At 46.5% G+C, this 27730-nt stretch overlaps 1 protein-coding gene and 1 non-coding gene across 5 annotated transcripts; one reads left to right on the forward strand and one right to left on the reverse strand.

Annotated features, from left to right (window-relative positions):
- NEMP2 (nuclear envelope integral membrane protein 2) lies at positions 1 to 25714 on the reverse strand. Of its 4 annotated transcripts, XM_044241173.1 has the most exons (10): positions 25088 to 25103; positions 18789 to 18937; positions 15192 to 15307; positions 10471 to 10702; positions 10267 to 10339; positions 9203 to 9296; positions 8279 to 8393; positions 5908 to 6133; positions 2551 to 2727; positions 1 to 1904 (listed from the first exon to the last, which is right to left on the reverse strand). In XM_044241173.1, exons 3-10 carry the CDS (start codon positions 15279 to 15281, stop codon positions 1781 to 1783), a joined length of 1131 nt encoding a protein of 376 aa, XP_044097108.1. In that variant the 5' UTR covers positions 15282 to 15307; positions 18789 to 18937; positions 25088 to 25103; the 3' UTR covers positions 1 to 1780. The 4 variants fall into 4 exon arrangements, with proteins under 4 accessions (XP_044097108.1, XP_044097110.1, XP_044097107.1 ...); XM_044241175.1 differs by lacking the exons at positions 18789 to 18937; positions 25088 to 25103 and adding an exon at positions 25664 to 25714; XM_044241172.1 differs by lacking the exon at positions 25088 to 25103 and having other exon boundaries at positions 18789 to 19221.
- LOC122903900 lies at positions 16851 to 16987 on the forward strand. Its single transcript, XR_006384102.1, has one exon.
- Positions 25715 to 27730: the final 2016 nt, after the last annotated feature.

The raw sequence follows: 27730 nt of genomic DNA on the forward strand, positions 1-27730 counted from the left end.
TACATTTACATTAGGAACAAATTTAATTGTAAAAAAATCAAATTAAACTATAACAAAAATGACCTGAGAACCATTTATAGTTATAAATCATCATCACAATCACCATAAATTTGAATGGAAGATTCTTTGGTATTTGAAATCAGTCTCTGGAAGCACAGATTGAATTTAGTGCATTTCACAAAAAATTGCAAAGCTCCAATATTAAAAGTACCTGGCCAAAGAGAAATTTGTTAAAACACTGACACACTGTTTCAAAGAGGAAATATCACTGAAAATCAACCTAGAAGTTCCAAATGGGAGCCTTGCCCTCATTCAACAATCTAGAAACACTCTGCTGACCGTGCCTCAGGACAGCCGCTTCAAATTCCCTCTACACCCTCCTCCGAAATGCTTCTTTCAGTAAAAAGGGAGTCCTCATTCTTTATGCCTCTATTCTTTATGAACCTGTCACAGCAAAAAAGCCCATGTTTGTTCTTAAAGTTAACCAGTTTAGCCCATCCTAACCCTTGTGTTGTTTTGCCCTGCTCATGGCATTTCTCGGCTCTTTTTAAGTGTTGGCCTTCTTGCCCCAGGGTTCAAGTTCACAGTCTGGAGAATCAAGAAAAAAAAAGATGTGTTCTGTGAAGAAAGATCACAAATCTGTTTTGTAGGAAACTCTTACAAAGATACATAACTAAATTTTTAAAAATGGACCAGTCAGCTCAAAATGTCACAGGAAGTTAAATGTCTTCAATTTCAACATACAAAAAATTACAGAAAATAATTCTCATTTCTGATTTTTACATGTCCGTAAAAATATTATCAAGCTTTAAAATATAATCTTAAGAAATGTTTCTCTATCACAGTTACCAAACAGCTGTCCATTATTTAAAATTTTTTTAAAAAGTCACCAATATGGTAAGACCCGAGGCTCTAGGGAGATGGCCCCTAGGCCCAGCTCTGAAAGTCTCTTAACCCTGAGAGCTGCAGGAAACACTAGGGCTGCAGTTCTAGTCCCAGTGCTGCCTGCAAATGGCTTTGGACAAGTTATTTAACCTCCTCAAACCTCAATCTTGCCATCATTAGCATTTTCCAAACTGTTCATAGGAATATTAATCTCATGAAAAAGGGATCTGTGGTCAAAAAGGGATCTGTGCAGTCAGAAACTGCTGCACACAACTTCTCTTGAGGAGATTCACGATGTGCACCAGCAGCATTAAAGGCTCTGAGAAATCCTGCAGCATGTTTGTTCAACTTTGTATCAATCTTAGATGACCTCCGAATCCCCTCACTGACCAGCCCTGACCAGCCCTGACTAGCATCCTATGGAGCATTCTCTGGAGAACACTGGTCCAGGGGCCGCAGGTCTCTGGCAGCACTTTTACAAAGAGCACGTAGGAAGAGCAAGCCAGTGTTCTGTCACGGGTTCTGAAGGTTAAGAGGGTTAAGATATAATGTCCTGGTGTTGACGGGGAAGATGTTTGTCCTGGTGTTGACGGGGCAGATGTTCGTGTTCAGTGGCTCCTTGAAGATCAACATGAGTCCTGTTCCTGATGCCAGTCTTCACTCGGAAAGTGGTAACGACTGTCCCAGAATCTTGATGGCCACCTATAGCACAGTAAGAACTCACCAGGAATGAAAAGTCATCTTCGATATAGTTCAGTCTTCTCTTCCAGTAGGACTCCTTCCTGTAGTAAATGCTTCTGCCACTGTTCCCTAGAACAGCTCTGGCCAACGTTAATAGGATCCTGGCCCTTAACCCATTTCCTTGTCCAGGGCGGAGTGAACGCGCAGGCGGCCATCAGGCCGTCCTCAGGTTAAACAGCTGCTCCTCCAAGAAGGCGCCCCCGAGCCCGTACTGCTCTTCGTGCAGACTCATTTCTTCAGGTGACAAGTGGCTTCCTCCAAGAACAAAGTCTGCAAATCTGATAAGTATTTATTTGTTTTAAATAAGGCCAATGTAATCACAGAAAGGTTTATTTGGAAGATAACATGTTCTCTTGCTATTTATCCTCCTTAATTAAATTTGACTTTACGTCAATAGAGAACAGCAGTTATACGCTGGATGTAAAAATGGCAGCGGCTTCTAGAGAAATTCAGGGAAAGAACAGAGAAGCAGGCACACTTACGAGCACTGACTGCTGCCAAACATACCCACTCTTATTTGCTCGTTCCTTGCCTTTCTTACTAGGTTCATTATTCACGGTTATTTTAGCACATCAATACTTCCCCCCTTCAACATTCAGTCTGAGGGCACTGTGATTTGGGATAAGGCTATGAAGAAGGGAAAGCAGTAAGGAAAAAGATGTTGGGGCAAAGATGTCTCTCTTGTTCAACTTTGAAAATGATCTTCCATACCGGGGACCCCCCACACGGACGAGATCTTTCTGCCCTTCCCTCTCGGACACGTCCGGGAAGTGTCTGTCCCGACACAGGCAGTGGGACGCGACCTGCTACCGCCACCTGCTACCAGCAGGTCTGCTCCTGGTCTGAAGCGCACCGAGGGACCCACCGCGGCGCCCGCACACTCCCTCTACCCCACGGTGGGCTGGAGCACGGGGCAGGGCTTACTTGTTGGGGGCCCGGAGTCTGGAGACGACCACCCAGGCCGGGAAGTCCGGCCTGCGACAGGCGCGGCGCAGCTCCTCCAGGGCGCCGCTGGTCTCCGCGTCCGCCTGCTCGCGGTACTCGTCCTCGGTGAGGAACCTGCCCGCCGGCTTGTCCGCGGCCCGCCACCGCTTCGTCTTCCTGAAACACGCGGCATTTGGTTGCTGGAGTCCTGGTCATAGCTGACTGCTCAGCTCAATCCTTAAGACTTATAAAAACACGTTTCTTAGAAAGGAGCAGTGACACCTGACTTCCTTGACAGGACACTGGAGCTCAGGGTTCTTACCGTGACCGCGGCACACACAGCATGCGCCGCTGGGCCTCGCTGGACATTTCCTCTCCTCCTGGACTGTCCTGAATCACGTTTCTAGGAATTTGAGGCTCAATTTCTGACAGACATATTAATTGTATTTTTCATCTCAGTGACTTTTAACTGCATAAGCAGACCATGAAAAGTCTGGCTCTTTTATGCTTGGTCCGCTCACACCCTCAGGCACTAATGGAAGCAATTCTCTGAGATGCCCTTTTAAGGAGACCTGGTAGAATCAATGACCACTTAGTGCACAGGCCCAAAAAGAGAAGGGACGATCTGCGGGATACCGCCTCCCCCTAGTGGTGGAGATCCTGACTAATCCTAGAGAGGAGGAATAAATATTGCACGAGGATCCTTTACGTACAATAATTTATAATAACTCCTCCCTTGCCATATGCGGAGGGGGTCATGACTGGAATTTTTTTTTTCCAATCAGGAAAGTCCTAAAAAGAAGAATCTCATAAAAATGGCAAGATGATAACACATATGTTTAGCACATATGTTACATTTAACAATGAGTTTTTTAAATATTCTTGGGTGGCTTAATAATTTAAAAAAATAAACAAATAAAAATATTCTTGGGTGCTTTAAAATTTAATTTAACCAGAGAGTCCCAAATCTGGATGAGTATAAGAATTATCAGGAGGTGGTTTAAACAGATATTCTCTTAAGGGTTGGGACTTGAAAAACCTTTAAACTTTTGAAGACTGTGTGGCAGTGAAGAGTCAGATCGGGGCATGGCTGACATTATTTCCTTCTCTTTCTCTGAATACCAGTCCAGTCTCCCTCGAGGAAAACCTCTGGCCTCTGAGCAGAAGACTAAGGCATGACTCTGGCTTTGAGGTTTATCCACGGAGTCAACAGAAGCAATTCCTTAGCCACTCTGAGCCTCGCTTTGCGCATAAGAACAAAGTGAAAGCAGTAACGTCTACCTGACAGGCCCTGTGGGGATGAAAGGAGGTCTTCTGTGTAAAAGGGCTCAGCACAGTGAGTGGCCTCCAGTGAGAGTTCAACAAGGGTGACTGAGAGAGTAGTGACCCTACACTAGGGCACATTCAAACAGCTCTTCGTACAGCTAAACTACTGTACAAATCAAGGTATTATTACTCTGGTTTGTTAGTTAACCCATATGTTCCCGTTTTATCCTGTTGTTCCTCACATAATTATTCACTGGCAAAATGAGAAGCTAAGGAAATGACAGAACATCGTACTAGGTTCACGTTAACAGTGTGTGCAGGTGCGCAGGACCATCACGCAGATGACAGAACACACTTCACACTTGGCATGGCAACCGGATGTTTGAGGGGAAAGAGGCCCAAATTCTGTCTTGGGTTCCTCAAGCCACAAGCCTGGCAAAGGACTGGAGGCTGGGGAAATGGGGATTGGCCAGCCTCCTCCTAGCAGAGGGACCTCTGGTAATCCCAGTCACTGTCAGCCTCTGCGGCAGGCCCAGGAGCAGCAGCCAGCAGCAGCCCCTCCGACCAGGCCCTGCTGCCTTTCAGCCTTGCCAACATTCTCTACACAAGCGCCCTGTCCTGTCACTCGTATGTGCTTAACACGGTGACATGGTTACATATGCAGTCCCAGATCCGTAAACTACCACTTACCAGAGTCTCCTTCCTCTCGGCTAGGTTTGCCTCATAAATATTTATTAACTCCCTCACTGCCTGACTCTAGGCCCTCATCACCTCCTGCGTGCTTGGCTGTGATGTCACCGCCTAGGGGCCTCCCAGGTACACACGGCCCCTGAGCCAGAAGACAGCTGGGCCACATCCCACCACCCAGGGAGGTTCACGGTCTCCGCTTTGATCCTGACTGCTGAATGTATTTTTATTTCCCAATTAGTTGCCAACATTTAAACATAAGAATTCACATTCAAAACCATATTCCCAGCTTTTCTAAAAAACAAAAAACAGAAGGCAGGGCCCGTACCCCTCCATGGCAACAGTCAGCTCAAGCTGAGTAGTGACTGCCCCCTTTCTGAGGATGCTGCATCGTAGAATTTCCCACAGTCCTCAGGAGTGCCCCAGCGCCTGACCCCTGCTCAGCATCTCCCCCTCGGTTCTAGCCCAAAGCCACTGGATTCATGAATCTGGTCCAAGCGGCAGGCAGAGAGCACTGACTGAAATGCATGATGGCTTCCGGCCTCCACTACCTCAGACCCAGACGAGATTCCTTAGCACGGCCTGTGATGCCTCCACAGTGTTGCCGATGCCCCCCAGCGCTCACCAGCCTCATGGTGCTACCGGACCGGGCCATCTCTCTTTCAGGAAAGTCCTTTCCACATTTACTCACCTCGCTGTTTTAATTCATGAAGATTCAGCCTAGTAATTTCTTCTTCAGACACTCCCGGGAACCCTCTCTATGTGCCATAGTCTCTGGTCAGGTATATCTTAACACTTCAAAGATACAGAACTGTAAGCTGCTGTCTCAACGAGCACGCCTCAGAGGGAGAAACTGTCCCTCCGTCTGTGCACCTGACTCAAAAAAAGGTGTTTGGACTAGATGACTAAGGACAGACATAATACAGCTGTGGCAGTGAAGTTCCCTCATCGCTCTTTCTGTATTTTGAAAAGGCTTAAGCCTTAGCTTCAAACCTTAAAAAAAAAGTCCTAAGCATAAATAGTACTTTTCAATCATTTTTCTAGCTCTATTTCATAAGCACAACAAATACTTTTAAAGCAATCTTGGGCCCTAATGAAAGGAAATGTAGAATGAAAGTACAAATTTTAGGCAACCCAGAGTGCAAGTAATTTTGCCACTGATTTTAGTGAATTCTGGGTGAGCTGTAACTACCTAGTAACTGGGGGCAGTTCCCTGAAAGACTAATGAAGACAAGAGATGAGATGGAATTCGACAGGACGTTCTCTAGCTTCCTCCTCTCTCAAACCCCAGATGAAATATAGTTAATCATGAGACGAAACACGACACGAGCAAGAAACTTACCAAAACAATAAATAAAACCAGAGCTCAAAATGTCCAATTTACAAGGCAAAAAAGATACGCACCACCTCACATAACTGAAGGCTTTCAGGGGGTAGCGCAGACTCCTGAAGGACAGGATGAGGACCATGGCTGCATAAGAGCACTGGGGCACGGTGACCCCGCAGTAGATCAAGACCAGGGCGAGGAGCCGCAGTGTCCACGCCAGGAGATTTACGCTCCTTTCATCGACAAGGGGCCCGTGTTTGTAACAAACAGCAAAGCTGACAAATCCCACCATTAGGACATAGCCTGTAAAAAAGCAGAAGAACTTGAAAATCTGAACTTGAAAAGTTGTATGAAAAATCCTGGCAGAGCCTTGACTTAAGCTAAGAACATATCAGAAAGACTTCATATTTATGGTTTCTTTTTCCAAAGAAGTAAGACTGAAAAACACATAGAGGGATGGTTACTCCTTCCATGTGACACTGCCTTTTGTAATGATTAAGGACATGCAATAATAAATTATTACGATATGTATCTGTTTTTTAGTCCAGAGTCCTCGATGGACCAATGTTCTCGTGGTTGCTCTGGTTAGGATTTAAGCCTCAGCATAGGTCACAGCTGGCTACAAACTTTATTTTTTATTTTTACTTTCTAGTTAAAAAAGGAAAGTACGATTTTATAACAGATGGACCCTGCTGCACCCCCCAGTGCAGTGCTCAGTTTCTGCACTAACAATGGTGGGACGATGAGACAGTTCGCATCTCCTACTGGGATCCAACGTGAAACATGCATTTCTCGTGTATCCCACTATGTGTTTCACTCATACCTAAGCAAGCGTCAAGATCGACTTTCCAGTTCAGAAAGGGGAGAGAGGAGCAAGTTAAATTACACCACAAAGGAGCCATGAGAGAAACCCAGAAAGTGGGACGCTCACTAAGGCAAGGAGACTCGGCATCACTATGAGGAGAAAAGGAATTGTTACGGATTTAAAAAGACTTATGAGACATCGCAGATGCAAAATATGGTTCTGGACTATATCTCCCCTTATACAACCAACCATCAAGGGCACTTAGGAAATCTAAACATGACCTGAGTAATTTATGTAATTATTATTTTTTAAATTTAATTGTTATTTAACTACAGAGGAAAATGTTCTTATTTTTAAAGATGCTTGCTGAACTAGTCAGGGGGGCATACCATGATATCTATAATTTACTTTAAAAATACTTTATCATGGGGGGGGAGCCTGGGTGGCTCAGTGGGTTAGGTCTCTGCCTTCGGCTCAGTTCATGATCCCAGTGTTCTGGAATCAAACCCATGTCGGGCTCTCTGCTCAGTGGGGAGCCTGCTTCCTTCTCTCTCTCTGCCTGCCTCTCCGCCTACTTGTGATCTCTGTCTGTCAAATAAATAAATAAAATCTTAAAAAAAAAGAAATAAAAAAGAATACAGGTGATATATATATATATGTGTGTGTGTGTGTGTGTGTATATATATATATATATATATAAAATGATAATGATATAATGATAAAGTTTGCCATATGTATGGCAAACTTTATCATAGCAACTCCTGGGTGGCTCAGTTGTTTAAGCAGATGACTCTTGATTTTGGCTCAGGATGTGATCTCGGGGTCGAGATGGAACCCCACAGCTGAGTCCCCTAGCCAGCTACATGCTCAGAGTCTACTTAAGGATTTTTCTCCTGCCTCTGCCCATCCCCCTGCACCCATGCACATACTCTTTCTCTCTCAAATAAATGAATAAATAAATCTTAAAAAATACTTTATCAAAAAAAGGAGCATTACCTAAAGACAAAATATTCAAGTAAAACAAAAAATTGATTGCTTTTGTTTTGGATGGGTGGACTTAGGTGAAAAATTTGGTGCTAAGGGGTTAGGAGAAAACTGATCCTCCCATTCTCCATGATTTCCCAAATAGAACAAATAAATAATTTTAAAAAGCTGTTTGGTTTTGGTTACATGAAATAAAAACAAGTGGTTTCCTAATAGCCTCTCTGTTTCTGAAAATTCAAGTTTTCATTAGTCATTTATATTTAGAATTTCTCACCTTTCATGCTGAATACATGAAGAAAAGGAAAGAGCCACATTTCAGAGAAATTTTTTCATTACAAGTTAGATCCGGCTAGAGCTTAACCACAATTCAATGGCATACAAGCAGTCAAAAGAGACAAACTTTTTTTTTTTTTTGCTCTTTTGATCATTAGTACAGAAAACCAAGAAAGATGTCATATGGAAAAAAACAGTCTAAAATGAGATCTATTGAACTGAAATCATCAACTGTGGGAATAAAATTTAAAAATACTTTTAACAGTACTTCTCCTTAGTTCAAAAGGAAAATTTAGACTCTGGAAAGAAATGTATTTCCAAAGAAGGACTCCAGTTGTACTTTTCAACTTTCTAACAACAGAACATACTTTTAAAAAATTACCTACCTAATACATATACTCTGTTCTCACGCCACAGCCACTTGAGGTCCTCCATCCACCCGCACACAGCATACACTGAAGCAAACCAACAACTGACCATTAGAGCCCAGAAGGTGCTGTACTGTGGGCAGAAGAAAATAAATGACAGTTTTTGGTTCATTCATTCTCACAAAAATAGGAGTAAACAAATCAACCCTTTCTATTAGAAACTTCTACATCAAATTGCACTGATGTCAATTCGAGATACTCTCTCGAGTCTTGAAGTTATGGTCCATGAACCAGCAGCATCAGCACCCCCCAGGAGCCTGCTGGAACGCAGACTCTCAGGCCCCGTGGCAGACTATGAGTCAGAGTCTGCATTTCAACAGCATCCTCAGGAGATTGGAAAAGCACTATTTTAAAGAAGAAATTTATCTCGAAATGATGCCGGTGTTACAAGCTTTAAAGAGAATATCTGCAACGTTATCATCATGAAGTACTATTTATCCTCAACTAAGTACAAAGCATTCTTTCATGAAAGGTGTTCTGGGAACTAATAATAATGAAGAAAATCCCCAGATATAGCCATGCAGCTATTCAAGGCCTTGATTGTTCAGCATCGTGGCCTTCTTCAGCTCTGCTAAGACAAGACAGGTTTCTACTCAGCACAGGTCAACCCCTGCCACTCATGGGAAAAATTTATTACCTAAAAGTAAAAAGGTCTCAAAAAAATTATCACCAAAACTTAATACTTACTTTACAGTGTATATAGAGTAACAAATACAAATGGAAACTCTAGAGAAAGATACCTTTTCAAGTCAGTTTATACAATGTAGAAACACAGTTTTAATTAGGAACTGTCACAGTCAATGTGAATTAACTTTGATCAATTTTTCATGTCTATGAGATCATGGTTTCCCTCTTCTATTCATTTATACACAGTATGCCCACCTTAGGAATAAACCTTTTCACCAGCAGCAGGACAAAGACTAATGTCATCAGAACACCTAGCACGGTCCCCGAAGAGTAATAGAAAATAGGACTTCTGTCAAAACAAGCAGATAAAAGCCATTTAAATGTTAAGCAGGACTTTCAGTATTAAAACCATGTTTAACCTGATACTAAGAATACTAAGAAGAAAAACTCAGATGGTACCTTTAATTATATCCTATACTCTTAAAAAATGAAGTCTGTACTTGAAATTTATGGTAAATAGCTTGGCACTAACTCAAAACAAAATGTCTAAGTTACCTTCTATGTTTAGAATCTGATGCAAGAATTACTGAGCACCTCCTATGTAGCAGACGCTGGTCTGTGAGCTGTGCACGCATTCACAACAGCCCCGTGAGGTGGCTAGCCAGGTCTGAATTTCAAAGGCACCAACATATTAAAGACCTCCCCCAAGTGAGCATCTGCCAGCTGGGACTCAGGCTTGCAGCCCGGCCTCTCTGAGTTAACTGACTGACATTGGGTTCTAAAGGCCACAGATTACATGAAACGCACTTAATTATACTACGAGAAAGATGAACACTATCGAGAAGAGCAGGTTAAGAAGTAAAATATTACTGGAAAAAGACTCCTTTTTCATGAGAGAAGTGGTAATACACAAAATATCAGGTTATGTTTCTCCAAGAGTCAGACACTTGTTAAATTCAACTTCTGTATCAGAGCCACAAATCTTGGAGGCAGCTTGACTCCAATGGAGAGAGCAAGGCATCTGGCATCAGAAAACCCGAGTAGAAATCTCAGCCTAGCAAGAGCAGTCATGTGATGATGAATGCCGGCCTTCTCATCTATGAAATGAGACCAATACAGCACTGATGCAATCCTTAAGAGGATCAGATTTTTAAATGTATATTAATACATAATACAAAGTAATACAAGTTGTTGTAAAACGACAGCAGGAACTAAAAGCTAATGTGGAAATATTTAGCATGGGGTCAAAATTGTGCTACCCTCTTTTTAAAAGGATAAAGGATAACTGACAAAATTCAGAAAGTAAAATGGATACTTACTGACTCAACGTCTTTGCATAAAGGAAGAGGAAAACGCCTGCCACAAACACAAGGAAGAGTTTGAAATCCACAACTGGAGTGAAAAAGACAGACACACACGACAAAGGTTTTACGTCGATGCAGTTAGTGAAAGAAGAGAAAACTCAATTTATTGGAATGTCACTCCAGAAAAACGAAATCCAGAAAATCAGAAAAGAGACTTACTGTTTCGAGTCACACTAATTGTATAGACAAATATCTTCTTGACAGGTTTCACAGAGAAGCACATGGTCTCTCCATATGGATTGATGATTATGGTTATTTCATTAGACTCCTTTGGTGTCCAAAAATTATGCGTCATACACTTGATAAAAGATAGAATGGTTTCTGGATATTGACAATTATGTCTTTCTGTGATATATACAATACTGAGCAGGCCTGAACTGGTAATTTTCACCTATAAAATAAGAACAAACATATGAGCAGAGGAATGAAGAGAGCCCGAGACAACGGAGTGAAGAACAGACAGTCAGATGTACACAATTCCGGGGATCCGAGCAATGGACCTACAGATCCGTGTTTAGTTCGAACATACTGGAGCACAGAGACTTTGCGGGGTGGACGTTTCTTCCCCTGGGTTGTAGGTGATTTAACTCCCTCCTCTAGCAAGTTGTTGTGGCCAAGGGACATGTGAAAAAGGATGGGAGAAAGCAACAGGTGGCAAACTACTTGGTCTATAAAGGGGTTTCTAGCTCTACCACCGGGTACTGTATTTGAGGAAAAGCACTTCTTCTGGATCAGCTGCGCATGTGTAATTCAGGCTTCTCTCCCCACACCTCCTGAAGAAGAATCCAACCACGGGTCCTAGTCACGTCTCACAACAAAGCACCTGCTACAGTACCAAGCAGACACTGACAATCTAGCCAGTGATCATTAAATGACAACTGTGCGCTGCCTTTGTCTGTCCCTCTCTATTCATACTCTTCTTTGTCCAAGAGTAAGGTGAGCCGGCAAAGAAGAGGGAGATCACCATCTCTCAGTCTCGGCGTTAGGTGATATAACGTACTACCTACCCTCCTTTCTCTTGGACTTCTCAGCTCCTGGCTCACTACTCTATTTCCTGTCATACTTCTCGGGGATTCAATACGCATAATACAGACACCAAACTCCTTCCTATGCTCTGACTCTCTGCATCTTGAACTCCTCCCTTCTTGTACTCTTGCCCTCTGCTGGGCCTCGGCTCATCACTCCCAGGGCCACACCCTGGACCCTGTCATTACCAAACTACAGGCCCTCTATAGGTTGTTTTATGCATCCCACTGGCTGACCACCAACTCCTACCTTTCCAGTGAGCCCCTTATAGGACCTTGAACCCAGGAAGCCTTTGACATCACCACACATCAAGCATTTTCCCCCTGCTCCTCACCCCTTCCTTTCCAGCTAAATTCCAAGGTCAATCATTATAAAACATTCCCTTGCATGTACCCGCCTCCTTTGCAGCGCTCTTGCTTTGTCAGCCCTACCCGCAAACTCCAACCCTCCACCCATTTCACGCTTGGATTTGGACCACCAAATGGCACCAGATAAAACACACAGCAGTCTGACTTCAAGCCTGAGTGTGAACCTGAAGTGGGACGTAAAGCTACAGGTGATCATACCACACATTCCCTACTCTCTTCAACAAAGATGTCACAGCTTCTCCCTTCTCAACACCAACACCTCCTCCTCACCCTCACTCTTGGCTGAAAATGGAAGAAGACGAAGTCAACAGGCTCCCATCCCATTACCCAACCAGCAGTGAGTACCTGCAGGGACGTGCTCTGCTTCCTGCCTGTGGGGAGGAACTTTCTGCCACAGAGGAGATTTAAACGAGATTCAAAGGTATCCTTTAGAGTATCCTTTATCTACTCAAGGACATCCTACCAATAGTCCTGCCCTTTCTATAGGACCACCCTACTGTTGTAGGAAACAAAGACAAAAGAAAAATTAAATTTCCTTACTATCTATACCCCACTGGTTAAGTCCTTAAAACAGGCAGAATGACATTCCTCTAGAAACTCAGCAGCCTGGATGTTAATACTTTGCTAAGGGCAAAAGGCAATCTTAGCCCAACACCCAGGATCCTGTAAGTCTACTTTACACACAAAAATTCCTTTGGAAACTTCCTTTATCTCTATCTCTCCAAAATACATGTCGGCAATCATCCCCCAAGCATATGACTCACCAATATACAACTGAAGGGTCTGATGACTAAGGTTTCATTAGGCAGTAATAAATGACTTTTTCCCAACAACAGCTAGCCCCCTCAAGGTTCTGGAAACCTTGACCCAAAATTCCTTAGAGACTTATGCTGTCCCTAATCCCCTCCCAACTTAAGAGTATAAAATGGGCCACTCCTCGTGACCCCAGTGTAGCTCTTTCTGCCCATGGGTCCTGTCCCCAGCTTTAATGAAATCACCTTTTGCACCAAAGATGTCTCAAGAATTCTTTCTTGGCTATTGGCTTCAAACCTTAACATCTTTCCTACGTCACTATTAGCATACAAACATGCTGATACTTTTCCCATGGCGGGGGGTTTGGGGGGAGCCTTCTATGGACTCCACTTTCCCCACTGGGATGCTTCCCAGTGCAACCAAATTCTCTTACAAAGTTACCCATACCTGCAGTCTTCAGTTCTTTTCCTCCCATTCTCTCTTTAACCCTTTTCAGTCATGGAGTGTTTCATGCCCAAAAGGCCGTCCCTGACAAGGTCACCAGCAGCCTTCACGTTGTTACAGCCAATTCATTCTCAGTCACCACATTTGATCCACGAAAAGCATTGAGCACTGCTGATCACTCTCTTCTCCTTGTAACACCTTCTTCATGCAGTGCTCCTTCTCTCTCTCTTCTGCTGGCTCCTTCCTCCTCCCTATGCGTAAGACTGACCAGGCTCAGCTATTGGTCCTCCAGCTAAACTCACTCCTTAGCACTGTCTACCAACACACACCACTGCTGACTTTTTCAGAAAGTAACACAGGAAACATACAGAAGCTAGTAAGACTGCTACCCACAAGGGCTAGATAGGAATCGGTAGAGGAATGAGGGGGACTGACACTTCTCTGAGAATACTTCTGCACAGAGTGCAATTTAAAACCGTATTAATTCCATCCCTACTAATACATGTTAATAAGATCAACTAAGATAGGGAAAAAACCTGAAAACAATAAAAACAAATATTCAAATGGAAATGGCAACAAATAAAACAAAATATATCTCAAATGAATAATATAATCTTATTAAAGGAGGTGTGTGAGAATGGGTTAACCTAAGTGATTCTGGAGCACAGTATTTAAACTATACACTGTCACACTAGAGGTAAAACACACTCTAAACAAATGCTGACAAATAAATTACTATTCTATCATTAGACAAATAAATCAATATATTGAGAATAATGAAAACAAGTTTCTCCCCATCAGAGAAAAAAGTTACAAATATGGCAAGGAGATGAGAACGAACCCAGTAGTATGGAAGATACCAGAACTCGTGTTTTTCAACAGATGGAGAGACAGAAATAGAACGTCCACAGGTGTATGGGTGTGTATGTTTCTGTGTGTACACATATGACAATGGTATCCCAGCACTAATAAATACACCCAATGCTGAATGCTCCTTGAAAAAAATGTATGACTCCAGAGTTGGGCTGAAAAAATTGTAAGATAAGCCTGGAACATCTTGTTTGCCAGAAGATGCCCAAATGATAGGCACAAAATAAAAGGACACATGAGCTACCTTAAAGGTGCTCTTACTGGCCAAATCTAGGACGATGTGAACGTCAGAGTAAATAATAAGGGAACAGACTGTAACCCACTGGATGAATGGGCAATCATGACACTGTGTGGATACAAACAGACTGGAGGAGGAAGACCTCTTCCTTACTGAAGAGCGCTGATGGATGTGGAAAGAATCGTGGAATTAGAAAAGGACCATTTGATAAACATCATGATAACTGATTCATGCAAGGATCATCAATGGATGATAAAACTAGGAAGTGAAAACTTGATGAGGGAGGAAAAGGACATCTACATAGTTTCAAATTACCTCCTCAAAATACTCATTTATTAAAAGGGCAAAATGGCCACTTTATAGTGGTAAAATTGTAAATTTCCAGAGACCACCTTAACCAGGTGATCCAAGTGGTGTGTATCATCAGTAATGGCACAAACCAACATCATGTGCCTTCTGATACGCTGTCCTATCTTTTCCCTCAGCCTAGAATATACTCTCTTTGTATAGTATCTTGGTAACTCACAAACTTCATTAACATCTTTCTCAAGTACCACCTTCTCAACAAGAACTACCCTGACCACACTTTTTATACTGTAACTTACTCCCCACCTCCCTCACTTTACATTTTCTGTTTTCATGGCACTTACTCGTTTTATAATTTTCTTCTCTACCTCCTACCCCTAGGAGCCTAAAAATCATAGGAACAGGGATCTGTTTTAGGATCCTATGATACTAATGTATCCTAAGAGCCAGTAATAGTTCCTAGCACTTAGCGAGTGCTTAATAAATATGTTAAGTGCTGAATGATGGGAAGCACTAGGCTACTGAGATTAACTATTATCTTGGCCATCCCTGGGATCAGAGAAGGGCTTGGGATAGAAATTATCTTGGAAACTAGGAGAGAGGGTGTTGTCTTGAGTTGTGTCTGAATGGCAAGCACACTGTGCTCACTTGGATACCATATTTCTTTGGAATGGTTTGGAGAAGGGCTGATAAAAAGCATGAAGAGTTAATGTTCCCTTCCACATGCCCCTTTCCCTTGGGTCACTCTATGTGATTCCCGAGTCAGCTTTCGTACTGATATGCTGCTCTGTGTCATACAAAAGCTATTTTTTATTCTTGAACTAGAACATTTAAATTCTCAGTTCCTAACACATGACTTAAATGTAGGCTCTTACCTGCATAGTCGACCACATATATTTCCACTCCATTTGGGAATTTCGATTGTAGCAGTAACAGTCCGAGTCAGATGTTTGAATAAAATCCATTTCCTTCAGAGTTTTACACCTTAGAACTGAGAGACGGAAAAGAGAAGTGCTTCCTAAAATATTTTATTTCCCAGAATCTTATCTTTTATTTCTTTCTCTTCACAAGAATAATGCTGTTTTTACATTCTCTAGCCAATGAATTTTTCTACATGGTAGTTACAGTCCCTCAGTCTTTCCAGCCCACAGGAGACAGACAAAAAAATGATAGTCCAGTGTCAATTCTCTTATGATATATGGGAGGTACTGTAGGAACACAGAGAACAGGTACTTCAGTCTTGGAGCAGAGGGCAAGAATTGGGGGCAGCTTCCTAGAAAGGGGGAAATGTGAGAGAGCACTGAAGGGGGAGCCGGAGGCAGCGAGACAGAGAAGACAGGTCAGAGGGCAGCAAGAGATGAGGGAAATCACGGAAGCGGTTTAGTCATTCACTGAGGATGGTGTATGGGGAATACACGGGGGCCTTCCAACATCTGCAAGGAGAAGCAAGCAATGGCCACCACTTGAAGGAGTACACACAGCGCGCTGAATGCAGAGCACTGAAGCCTTTTAGGTAAGCATCAAAGTCTCAGCAGGAAACTGCTGACACTCCCCAGGGTTTTATGGAAGAGTTCGGGAGACTGGGGCAGAGTTAAGACATTAACACCATGAGCTAAGGCACTGGGAACTTCCTAGACATCAACAACAGTAGGAAGCCTGTAACATCCCTAGGCCTGAAATGGCAAAGGTAGGGCTTGATGTTACTGGAGCTTCTCAAGCCAGGAGGACAGTCTAATGCGATGTAATCCCTGCCAGAATGTGGGATGGTGGGATGAAGGGAGCACTACGTCAGCCTCTGTCTCCTGCCCTCCTAGCAGGGCCTCTCACTGGCCAAACACAATGGGAACCAAAGGCCCTTTGAAGAAGCCCGGGTGATACAGCCCACAGACATCAGCTTCCAGACACTGAGCAGGGGAGGAAAGGACAAACAGAGAATCACCAGTTTTACCAGGGAAACAACAGGCACCCAGTTGTGTTTTAGAAGAAGCATTCTCTAAGCAACGTGCAATTTTAGAGGTGAAGAAGACTGAAAGCAGAAGAACCACCAAGGAGGTTACTGCAGCAACCTAAGCCAAGGACAGAGCTGGGTAGGAGGGAGAACGAACAGATTAAAGATCACTTATGACTGGGACCAACAGGCTCTGGAGAGTCATTAGATAAGGGAGCACAAGAAAGGAAAGTTCTGTTAAGTGGAGAGATGGCAAGGCCCTTCACGCCAATAAGGAACACCGGAGAAGATGCAAGCTCGTGCAGGGAAAGGGGGATGAGTTCAATCTGGGACATAACTAAGTTCCGGTTGTGGGACTATGTGAAGATGGACGGGTCTGCAGCACAGGAGAAATCTGCAGACAGAAGTTCATATGTGTGTCTGTGTGTATAAACATATGTGCATTTGTGTACTATGTGTAACATTAAATAATGTATAACACAACACCACATACCATAATATACAGAGGAGAGACAGGTGCTTTATTAGAGAGAGTAACTAGCATTAAGAAAATTATTAAGTAATGGGGTTCATTTTATTCTGTGGCTGCCTCTGTATCAGAATTTAAAATGAGGTGATATGCCTTTTATTCCTCAATCAGGGTTGGAGGCTATGCTCTGCCCTTGGGGATCACGGTCAGGGCTGCCACAAGCTGGCAGGCTCGTTTTCCTGCCTCAGACATCTGTGCTTACTGGGAGCCCCCACTTGGTCTGCAGCAGGCGTGCTGACCCCCCAGCCAGATTAGGGTCTGAAGTGGCAGCACCGGGCCCTGGGCCCTGGAGCTCTCCTTGGATAGTTCCAGGTTCTCACAAGCCGATCCTGGCCTGTGTTGCCTCCAAAGTAGGTTGGCGCCCGGCCTGCCCCACAGGCAACACCTAACAAACACACCTAAACAGGTAGTCACCTACCACAGAGATGCCTGTGAGGGAGTGGGGCGCTCACCTCCTGCTCTCCTACAAACAATGGCTTTGGCCCCAGGGCATATCACTGGGGAGGACAGGGTGTCCAAAAGTGGGGGGGGGATTCGGTTGTTGAAGGGGCATCTGAAGCCACCTAACTCATTCTTCCCTGCCTGGATTAGTTGGGTACCAGCCAGGCCGTTCCGTCCATCCACTCCAAGTCGCGTCTCCCATATGTGATCCCCTACAGGACCGTGAGGAGCCGGGTGGTGAGAGAGAGTGTGAGTGGGTGCTGGAGGAGGAGCTCTGCAGGCGTCTGGGCAAGGACGTCAGACCTGACACTCAGTACAGCAGCCACAAGCACAAAAGCCCCAGTTCTTTTTTTTTTTTTTTTTTTAAGATTTTATTTATTTATTTTACAGAGAGAGATCACAAGCAGGCAGAGAGGCAGGCAGAGAGAGAGGAGGAAACAGGCTCCCCACTGAGCAGAGAGCCTGATGTGGGGCTCGATCCCAGACCCTGAGATCATGTCCTGAGCCGAAGGCAGAGACTTGAACCCACTGAGCCACCCAGGCACTCCAAAAAGCCCCAGTTCTAAGGGTTCGCATTCTCCAGTCTGACAGCTCTGGCCTCACACAGTTGCAAGCGGGAAATGTTGTATGCTGAAGAGCCTACTTCCATCAGCTGACAAAATCATGTTTTAGAGAAGTTTTCAAGTTCTGTTTTTTCTTCAGAACAAAAGTTCTGAAAGCATCATATTTTGTTCTAAAAGCAATAAACCACTTTCTGCGGGGAAAACAAATAAAGTAACTGAGATGAAAATCCTAAAATCTTCTGGATCCAGGATAAGGTGTCACCACCGGCTCTGTCAACAGGAAACAGAGAACGAACGCTGTGGGCACACAGAGAAAGGGACCTTATGCCCAACCCCCATCTCCTTCAAGGGACGTGCCAGCGCAACCTGCTACAGCAAAGATGAGCAAGGACAGAGTAACTAGTAACCAGTCACAATTTCGTCCACTTCAGGAATAATACTGAATGAGCCCACACAGGTCCATGTCCTGCTAGAAGCGTCCTAAGCATTCTGCTGGAGAAAGTGCAGATAGACCTGGGGAGAAGACGCAGAGTGCCCACCCATGTGACCACACGAAAGTCACAAGAGAATCCAGTATTTTCCATCAGGACACTGTCAGGTCACCTAATCTTTACTCTTAACATGGTGAGGAAATGCATATGCTTTTAAATATACGAACAAATTTGCTGAGTTTGAGAGTCTGAGATGCAAACACAAGTCTGAGAGACAGGTCTCAAAGAGGCATGTGAAGGAAGGTCCGGAGACCCTCAGCAGAGAGCATACGAACAATTAAAAACGCATCCCCCAGCATGGCCCGTTTATAAACAAGACCAAAAGGAGAATGCAGAACCCGTGCGTCCAACACAAAGCACCCCATGCTGAGGCGAATTCTCGGGTATATCTGAGATGCAAAGGACTCCTGGCCACGGCCTATGCAGGGGAGAGGGCGCTCCTGGCCATCCAAGGGCCGCAGCCAGCTGAAGAAAAGACCATGTCAGAGGCAGTGTAGTACCTGGGAGCACCTGAGCAGCGAAAGCACGTTACAAGCCTCCAGGTAGTGGAAGCAGAGGCAGGACTGGAAGGAGGGCTGTGGACCGGCCTTCTGGTGTCCCTCGTGGTGCCTCTCCAGAGTCTCCTGTGGTGTCTCTGAGCAGAACAGGGCTAAACCAGGTGGCAAAAGCTGACAACTTTACACCGGGGGTCCTCAATAAAAGAGGGGAAGCCCTGCCTATTGGTGGAAAGGGAGTGCATTCCAACAGAACAGGGGCAGGGTGGGGACGCCTCAGGTCCAGACCGCAGCAGCCCCAGACCACGTACGAACACTGACTCCCAGCCAGCTCTCTCTTCAGGCTTTCTCCTGATACCACACTTGTGCCCAATCTTAGGCGCTTTTCTTTTTCTTTCTCTTTTTTTTTTTAAAGATTTTATTTATTTTATTTATTTGACAGAGAGAGATCACAAGTAGACAGAGAGATCGGGGGGGAGCAGGCTCCCTGCCCAGCAGAGAGCCCGATGTGGGGCTCGATCCCAGGACCCTGAGACCATGACCTGAGCCGAAGGCAGTGGCTTTAACCCACTGAGCCACCCAGGCGCCCCTGTTAGGCGCTTTTCTTAAGGGTGACTCCAGGGCTGCTGCCCGCATTGCCTCTCCCGGTAGGCCCTACTGCTTCAAGGAATCAGCCCCGTAAGAACAGGGAACTACTCCTCTTGTTAGCTGTTTGAGGGAATAGCCTCTTTCTGGGACCTGAACTTGGCAAACAAACACTGCTCTCCAATGAGTTTTTTTCTACTTGGTCCTACGACCATCTCCTAAATCATGTGATGTCTGTAACTCTTAAGCGCAAGATGGTAATACAGTGCGATAGTCTGAATTCAGAAGGAAATGCTTCTCTGTCATCCAAGCCAGTCTCCTTGCCCTTGGATTACTGTAAAAGCCTGGCTTCCCTGCTTCCAGCATCACCCCTATGATGTTCCCCTGCAGCCCATTCTCCAATCGGGATATACATCATTTAACAACATCAATCAGAGCACATCATTTACCTGCTGAAAACCGATGACTTCAGGCTGCAACCATAACAAAATCCACCCTCCCTTCCAAGGACCTAGTACCTCTGACATTCTCTCCTCTTCTCCCTTCTCTCAGCTGCTCAGGCCACACCAGCCCTCCCGCCCTCAAGATGCTGAGACACTCCTGCCTCGAGTTTTCCTACTTGCTGAGTCCTTGACCTGCAATCCGCTCTCCCCAGCTTTTGGCAGAGCTTGCTTCTCCTGATAACTGAGGCTTGCCCGAACGTCACTTCTCAGGAAGGCCTTCTCAGACCCCACTGTCTAAAATGGCACACTCCGACCCCTTTCACCCACTTTCTTCTCACTCTGCTTTATTTTTTCCTCATACTGTTATTAGTTTATACTCTGTCTCTCCATAAAGTTAGGGACAGCATGTTCATTACCGGATCCCCAGCCTTTAAATATCTGCTTTTTGTATGTAGGTTATAATTTGAGAGTGTTGGTGGGTCATTTGGGCATGCATAGCAGAGACAATGAAAGCCTGGCCAATTTTTGTAAAAGGCTGCCCAGTACCAGTCAGCACCATAAAAGGAGGTGCACTCTGGCCTTCCCCTTGAAGCAACCTGATGTAATCAGACACCCCATCCAGCCTGGGTCACATCCCACCTACGGAACCCACAGGCTACAGCTCCCCCTCACTCCACCTCATCATCAATATACCTAAACTACAGGGTTGAGAGCTGTAATCCTTACCATCCCTTGGGCTAGGGACCTTCTTTATCCTTCCCGGATAGAGAAGAACAGAGAGAAGCAAGAAACAAGAAGCTTGGTTTTGTTTTACTCATATATGGTACATCAGTGTATCCTGCATAAGGGGCCTCCCAGTTAGACGAAAGTAACTTGCTCTGAATTTCTCCTCGGTCCTCTACAGGATTAAGCAAAGTACAGACGGAGGTAGGTTGCTCTGGCAGGGATACCCACAGAAACACTACTAAAGGCATGTTGTGAGGTGCTCCCCTGGAATTCTCCGGAGTGCCTCTGACTTTTGAGGTGAAGCTGATGTCAAATTTACACAACACATGAGACATAACAGACGGTGTTAGCATTTCATAGTGTCCTCTGGCTACCCTCATTATTACTAACTCTCTTCAGAGATGAACTTCATTCAGTTCACATAAGAGCCCCTAAACATCTAAGGAACTAGAAACAGCTACAAGAAACCACAAATCCAGCTTCATGGCAGTTCATGTAAACCTTAAGCCAAGGGCTAGCTGGGCTAAGCATAAAGCAGGGACTGTGACATCAACACTGTTTATCTAGGCTTCTTCTAGAGACATTGTACTATTCAGTTTTTACTTCCTCCATCCCCACCTGAGGGACGGAACAGAAGATGTAGCAGCTGGACTGCTTATCTGAAACCTATCAGCTGCTCGAGTGCTGAAGTCTGGGAAGTGGCCTGCCGTCTGCGGGCGTCATTTATTCAGGGGCCTCAGTCTTGGCTCGTTCATTCTGTCAAGATGGAACTTACTAGAGGCAGATGTAGGCAAACCCAAAGATATCACAATGATACCAACAAAATCCTCTCACAATACAATTCAGAAAACAAAAGGGAATTTCTAGGGATTCAGGAAAATGTAATAATAATCATTCATTTGATCAGACTCGAGAACAATACCGGCCCAGGGACAGCTACTGCTTCCACCTGAGGCTGAGTATGTTTCCACCCCTAGAAGGTGCCCCATAACCCTGGTATTTACAGCCTCAAACCTGATTCCAGATCTAGAGAAAGATCTGCAGGGCCAGCCCTGAATGCCATCCTTCCTACGCCTACCCCCAGCAAGGCTGCATCTCAGCCATGACATGATCATCACCTTCTGTAACTCCCTGCAGTCCTCAAAAGATTCTCTTGATTCTGCAATAAAACTGACTTCTGACTTTCTGGACAGTTGTGCCCAGACTGCTAAGACAAAGCACAATTATTTACATTACCAAAGGATTTGAGTCAGGGTGACCTTACCCAGTGAGATTCCTTAGTTCATTTTAAATAGTACTCAATTTATAAATATTCAATTAATCTAATTTAAGACTATATAGCTTATATAAAAAAGGGAGAGATGGGTTATCACTTGCTTTAATAAATTACATTTTAAATTACTACTTTGTACAGCTTTTGTCATTTATTAGTTTTCCTAAATGTAAAAGGACATATTTAAGTTAAAGAATTTAGTCATACATAAGGTAAAAATACTCAAAACTTCAGAAAAAGGCAGGTAGTACTTAAGCCTACTTATAGAGTATGCTAAAAATAAAAAGCACAAACACTCCTCAAATCTCAACAGATCTTAAACAACTTCCAACATAAAAATATTCCAGCAATGTTCCTTCGAAAAATTTAACCTTCATATGGCCCTCATATGGGAAGAAAATATCGTCAGATGAAACTATAACAGAATAATAAAATCACTTATTAGAGAGCCATTTTCTCCATTTGGCCTATTACTGCTTCTCTTTGGGGACAAGAAGAGGGAAAAAATAAAAAAAAATTTAAAAAAAGCAAAAACCAACAAAACTTAGCTCCTGAAAGCTCAAAGGAACGATTTTTCTGGGTATTATTTGTAGATTCACATTTTCAAAGGAGTTAGCATGGAGCACCAAAATTAGAAGGTAACTTCTCTATTCTATTAACCCTAGTTTAACCAGAATTGACTATAAATCTTGATTTTTATTTCTCCAAGAATGTGCATAGAAAATGAATCTGAGGGGCGCCTGGGTGGCTCAGTGGGTTAAGCCACTGCCTTCAGCTCAGGTCATGATCTCGGCGTCCTGGGATCGAGTACCGCATTGGGCTCTCTGCTCAGTGGGGAGCCTGCTTCCTCCTCTCTCTCTCTCTCTCTCTCTCTCTCTCTCTCTCTCTGCCTGCCTCTCTGCCTACTTGTGATCTCTCTGTCAAATAAATAAATAAAATCTTAAAAAAAAAAAAGAAAATGAATCTGAAATTAGCACATACTGATGCACATTCAGGCCGATTTTAACTTCAAGGACTGATTTTTCTTCTCCTTAGATGAATTTGAAAGCTGTGGTTTCAAGCGGCCCATCACTACATAGCCCAAGCCTGGGAACTCAACACAGTGGCCTGAACTACATCATAAGACAGCACATGGTTTCAAGGGTCCTCAACCTGGGCTGCAAACCATGAGTAAAGTCTTTCAGCCAGCCAACTACCTGCCTCTCCTGTCACTTGCCTCTGACCTTCCTCCAAATAGGGTGACAGAAAGCTAGCCTGGCTCTGATGTTCTCTATTTTATGGAAGTGTGTGTGTGCATTCAAGAGAATTTTACAACAATAAAGTATCATCTGCTCCAAGCTTCTCATGTTATAAATGGGCCCTATTATGAAAGGAAGTCCCAGCTGTTTGATCTCAGTTCATAAAATCACTTTTACAGCAGCAGTGTTCCTTAGACACAGTCTAGTCCAAGGGTTCCAAAGTGGTGTCACTGGCACACCACAGGATCCAGGATGCTCCACAGCCTGTCCCATATAAAGCATATCTGGAATGGCAAAAGTTGCTGTAAGGCTTCATAAGTTGCCATTTTTCTTGGCTCTGCTCTAGAATTTTATCAACTCGGTGTACCTCCTGCATGTCTTGGGCGGAACAGTAGTTCTGACATGCATCTATGTAGCTCTCTGGTAACAAAATAGAAGTCATAGTTAACACCAAATGTTGTAACACAAACATGAGAAATACCGGGTTCACAGAAGGAAATAAAAAGGTGAAGAAAATGCTGGAAATCATTCCACAATGGAACAACTTTATCGTATGATGAGAAAACAATGGTCCATAAAGACTATGGGCCCGGACCAAGGTAATTCTACGAGTGGGTGGGGGCATGGAAGGAAAGTCTAGAAGTGAAGGTTCTGGATGTCGATCCGGGCCTACTTAGAAGTTTCTGGCTGCTGCCATGCTCAGAAACCCTCCGTCTTAGACACGTCTGTGATTTACCTGTTCATCCCTGTAGAATGGTTACATTTCTTACTACTAAGCCTGCCTTTCCCCATCTATAAAATGGGTATCCTACGGTACTTGCTCTCAGAGGACTATTACAGGCACTGGACAAGATGATGCACTCGGAGCACTTTCAACACTGCTGACACTTCGTGAACACTCAGCAACGGAGTGTTCGATGACCACCCGTACAGAGGAGTCGCCCAAAGTGGAAGTCACTGCAAGAGTCCCTGGGGTTGGCAGCTCCGGCAGAATCGGGCCGTCGTCCCCATCCTTAGACAAAGAACCCCGACCTCGCAGAAGGAGGTCCTCTGCCCAGCCTGCAAGACCAGGCTTGGCTGCCCCCTGCCAACAGCGGTGGCCGAGGAGATGAGAAGCTGGTGGACAACAGCTCCAGGAAACCTTTAAGGGACGTTGTGCGGGGGTGGGGGAGGGCGGAACGATGCTCTGCAGCAGCTGCCCCTCCGCGCGGGATCCCGGGAGCACCCCCGCAGGGACCGCGGCGGCGCCCCAGCTGCCACCGTCCCTCGTGCCCGCGTCCCGCCGCGCGCCGACCTCGCAGCGACGCCGCGGGACACGCAGTATCGGGTCACGCGGGACCGGCCGCGGGTCCCGCTCCAGGGCACAGGGCCCGTCCGCGGAGGAGCCCCGGCCTCACCCCGGAGCCGAAGCCATCGCCCGCTCGGCCCGGGTCCACAGCAACCGCCCCGGGAGAAGCACGGACGTTTCCGGGGGCCGCGCGGGGAGGGCAGCCGGAGCCGGGCAGCTGCGGGGCCGCACACGAACCACCGCACGTCCGCGCCGCGGCCGCTGCTTCGGTCGACTGGGGAACCCGGCGAGACGCGGGGCTCCGCCGTTTTGCTTCTGCTAAAACCATGAGAACGTGCAGGTGCGGGGCGCCCGGGTGGCTCAGGCCATGATCTCAGGGTCCCGGGATCGAGCCCCGCGTCGGGCTCTCTGCTCGGAGGGGCGCCTCCTCCCCGCCCCCCGCCTGCCGCTCTGCCTGCTCTGCCAGCTCGGTCTGTCTCTCTGTCCAGTAAATAAATAAAATCTTTAAAAAAATTTTTTTAAAAAAAGGCCAGGAGCCGCCCGAGACACCAGGGAGCCCGAGCAGGCGGGGGGCGGGGCGGGTGCCGGTTGCGCCCCGGGGTGAGCCCGGAGGAACGAGGCAGCGCCCGCCGGCTCCCCGCCCCCCCGTCCCCCACGACGACGCCGGGCGCGGGCGGAGCAGCTGCCGGGCGCGGGCTGCGCGAGAGCCGGAAGCCGGGAGCCCGCGCCCGCCCGCCCGCCGGCCCGGTTACCTGAGAGCGCGGCCGCCGCCTCCTCTCCGCGCGCGGCGCCTGCGGGCGGGGCGGACAGCGGCGGCAGCCACAGGAGCAGCCACCAGCGCCCCGGGGGCCGCCGCATCCCGCCCCGGAACCAGGGCGGTGGCGCGGGCCGCGGCGGGCCGGCTGGGCCGTTGGCAGCAGAAACCCGCGAGGCCCGAGAGACGAGGGGGCGGCGGGGCCCGCACGCGGGAAAGGCCGAGACCCCGCCTTCCCGCCGCCGCGGAGCGGCCGGCGCGAAGCTCCCGCAGCCGTGGGTGGGGCGCGGCCGGCGCAGGCCCGCGGGGCTGCCGGGAGTCGCCCCCCGCCCCTCCCAGCCCCCGCCCCAGGGCTTCCGGACCTCCCTGCCCCTGAGGCCGTCGGGCGCGCCGCGGTCCCGGCAGTCTCCGCGCGAGGCGCCGGTCGTGGGGGAGGGGCCCCCCCGAGTGTGGGTTTTGCCTCAAACTTCCTCGACCCGTGCGTGACCTGCGGGGTTTTAGGGCTGAATTCTCGTACTTGAGTGACGCTCTGTGAAGAGGAAGACCTTGGAGGAACCCCCCCCTTTTTTTTTACCAGTAAGAGTTTATTTTCCCTTTGTTTCCTTTTCCGTTGGTGTGAGACAGCAGCAGGCGCGCTCGCTGCCCAAGGACGCGTGTCCGAGCGCCGGGGCGCCCGGCGGGGAGAGGCTGGGACGTGCCTCGCCCTGCGGCCCCGAAAGGCCGCTGCCGTCCGCGAGGATCCGGAAGACGGTGGGCGGTTGCCACCGGGTCCCGGCGCAGGAAGGGGTTCGGACGGGCAGAGCGGGTCAGGAAGTCCGGATTTAAAGTTGTAAGTACGTCGCGGTGACGTGACGCGCGGTGTGACACGGTCGCTGACGATAACGCTCGCCCGAGAGCTGCCGAGAGTCAATCACCGACGTTCTCCTCGCGCGGACGTTCTGTAACCGCGTGAGGTGACGGATGCCAACTTAGTGCCATTCCGCGGCGCGTGTCAGTCACAGGGCGCCCCTGCAGCCGACGCTGCGTCACGTGCCGGTTACATGGCGGCGAAACCGGAGAAAATACCTGAGCGGCCTGAACACCGATAATTAGCGTAGAATTCGCAGACTTAAGTAGATTTTATTGCATTTCTGTGTTTCTGAAGCACAGATCTTCCTCAGGCCCTAAAATCCATTAATGTAATTCACTATCGCAGACGAAGCATTGACTGGAACAGAAGTTCCTCTCCTCTCTTCTAACTCTGGTCTTCTGCTTAGGCGCCTTGGAGAAGCCAGTGGTGACAGAAATCCCCTAAAAATAACACAGCTTCGTTTTCCCCAAAGGTGTAAGTAGGACTCACGAACCGGGCTTTCCCTGCTTCAGCGTAAGGTTTAACCATTTGTCCTCAAATCCCTTGCACCATGTGGATGCCCGTAGTTGGCTTTGGGAGCTCCGTGATCTCTTTGTAAGGAATTCTTGAAGGGGATGAGTTTTACCCATAAACTGTTCAACTTCCACCTGTGTGCCCTGAAGAGTGTCCCCAGGGAAACAGCAGCGCTCTTGACCCAAGTGTGAGGTGTGCCACTTTGATTTTGATTTAGCCTCATTTGGGACGGCATGATGGAAAGTAGCTAGAAGAAACGGGTAGCTCCGTGAAAGACAAACACGCGTTCCTGCCGCGGTATCTGGTAAAGGGCAGGCAGCAGTGTAATGAGTTAATATTTAAATTGCTGGGGCGCCTGGGTGGCTCAGTGGGTTGGGGCCTCTGCCTTGGACTCGAGTCATGGTCCCGGGGTCCTGGGATCGAGCCCCGCATTGGGCTCCCTGCTCAGCGGGGCGCCTGCTTCCTCCTCTATCTGCCTGCCTCTCTGCCTATTTGTGATCTCTTTGTCAAATAAATTTTTTAAAAATTGCTGTTCATGTAGCAGGTCTTTAGTGAATATCTGTAAAAAAGCTAACTCAAAACACCACATTCCTCTCTATAGGAGAGCAATACATCTTTTTCCAGAGATAACAATCTTGGAAGGTGGTAGTTCTGTCACTGGGGGACAAGCGTGAGACCACATACATGTAAGGTCCCCCAAACCTTTCTCTGATATGAAGATCTTAAGCTATTGGAGAACGAGCATAAAGCACTACGACCACGGGGCCATGGTGAAGACTCTTACTTCTGGTGCAGAGAGAGAAGGGCAAACTCTCTGCTCCTGGGGAAGCAGCAGGAAGCACTGGGGTTCGGGGGCCTGAACTGAACTGACAGAGTCGAGGTTGGCAACTTAGGGGAAACCCTCTTTCATTGAAGGCATACCACAGAAAGAAGACAGCATTTGTCAGCAATGGTAAAAGGAGGAATAAATACTGAAAAAGCCCCACCTTTACGGCCCAGGTACACAGGACTTGCCTAAGAACAAAGCTGACCAGGAGAAGGGAGTACCCTCTTGCCCCACCACAAACCAACACTAGCAACAAGCAGCCTTACGAGGAGGAAGAAGAAAATGGAGACAGATCTCCCTGGAACCCAGGCATGCAAGAACTGCTGAAAGCTAAGGGACACTCAGAAAAACTTTAGCACCCCAGTTTCTACACTAAGAACAAGGTAATAGCAGAAAAATTAAAATCCTGTGGTACAGTGCACCTGGGTGACTCAGTTGGTTAAGCATCTGCC

Source organism: Neovison vison, chromosome 3 (assembly GCF_020171115.1).
Source record: "Neovison vison isolate M4711 chromosome 3, ASM_NN_V1, whole genome shotgun sequence".
Classification (NCBI taxonomy): Eukaryota; Metazoa; Chordata; class Mammalia; order Carnivora; family Mustelidae; genus Neogale; species Neogale vison.

What these genes read in the sequence shown, in the direction of transcription:
- NEMP2 (XM_044241175.1), bottom strand. Translation starts at nt 15,281, where the DNA reads ATGGATTTTATTCAAACATCTGACTCGGACTGTTACTGCTACAATCGA. An exon ending in ATATGTGGTCGACTATGCAG is followed by an intron (nt 10,703 to 15,191) that starts GTAAGAGCCTAC and finishes CTTATTTTATAG; the next exon opens with GTGAAAATTACCAGTTCAGG. An exon ending in GAACAGAGTATATGTATTAG is followed by an intron (nt 6,134 to 8,278) that starts GTAGGTAATTTT and finishes GCTTTTTTACAG; the next exon opens with GCTATGTCCTAATGGTGGGA.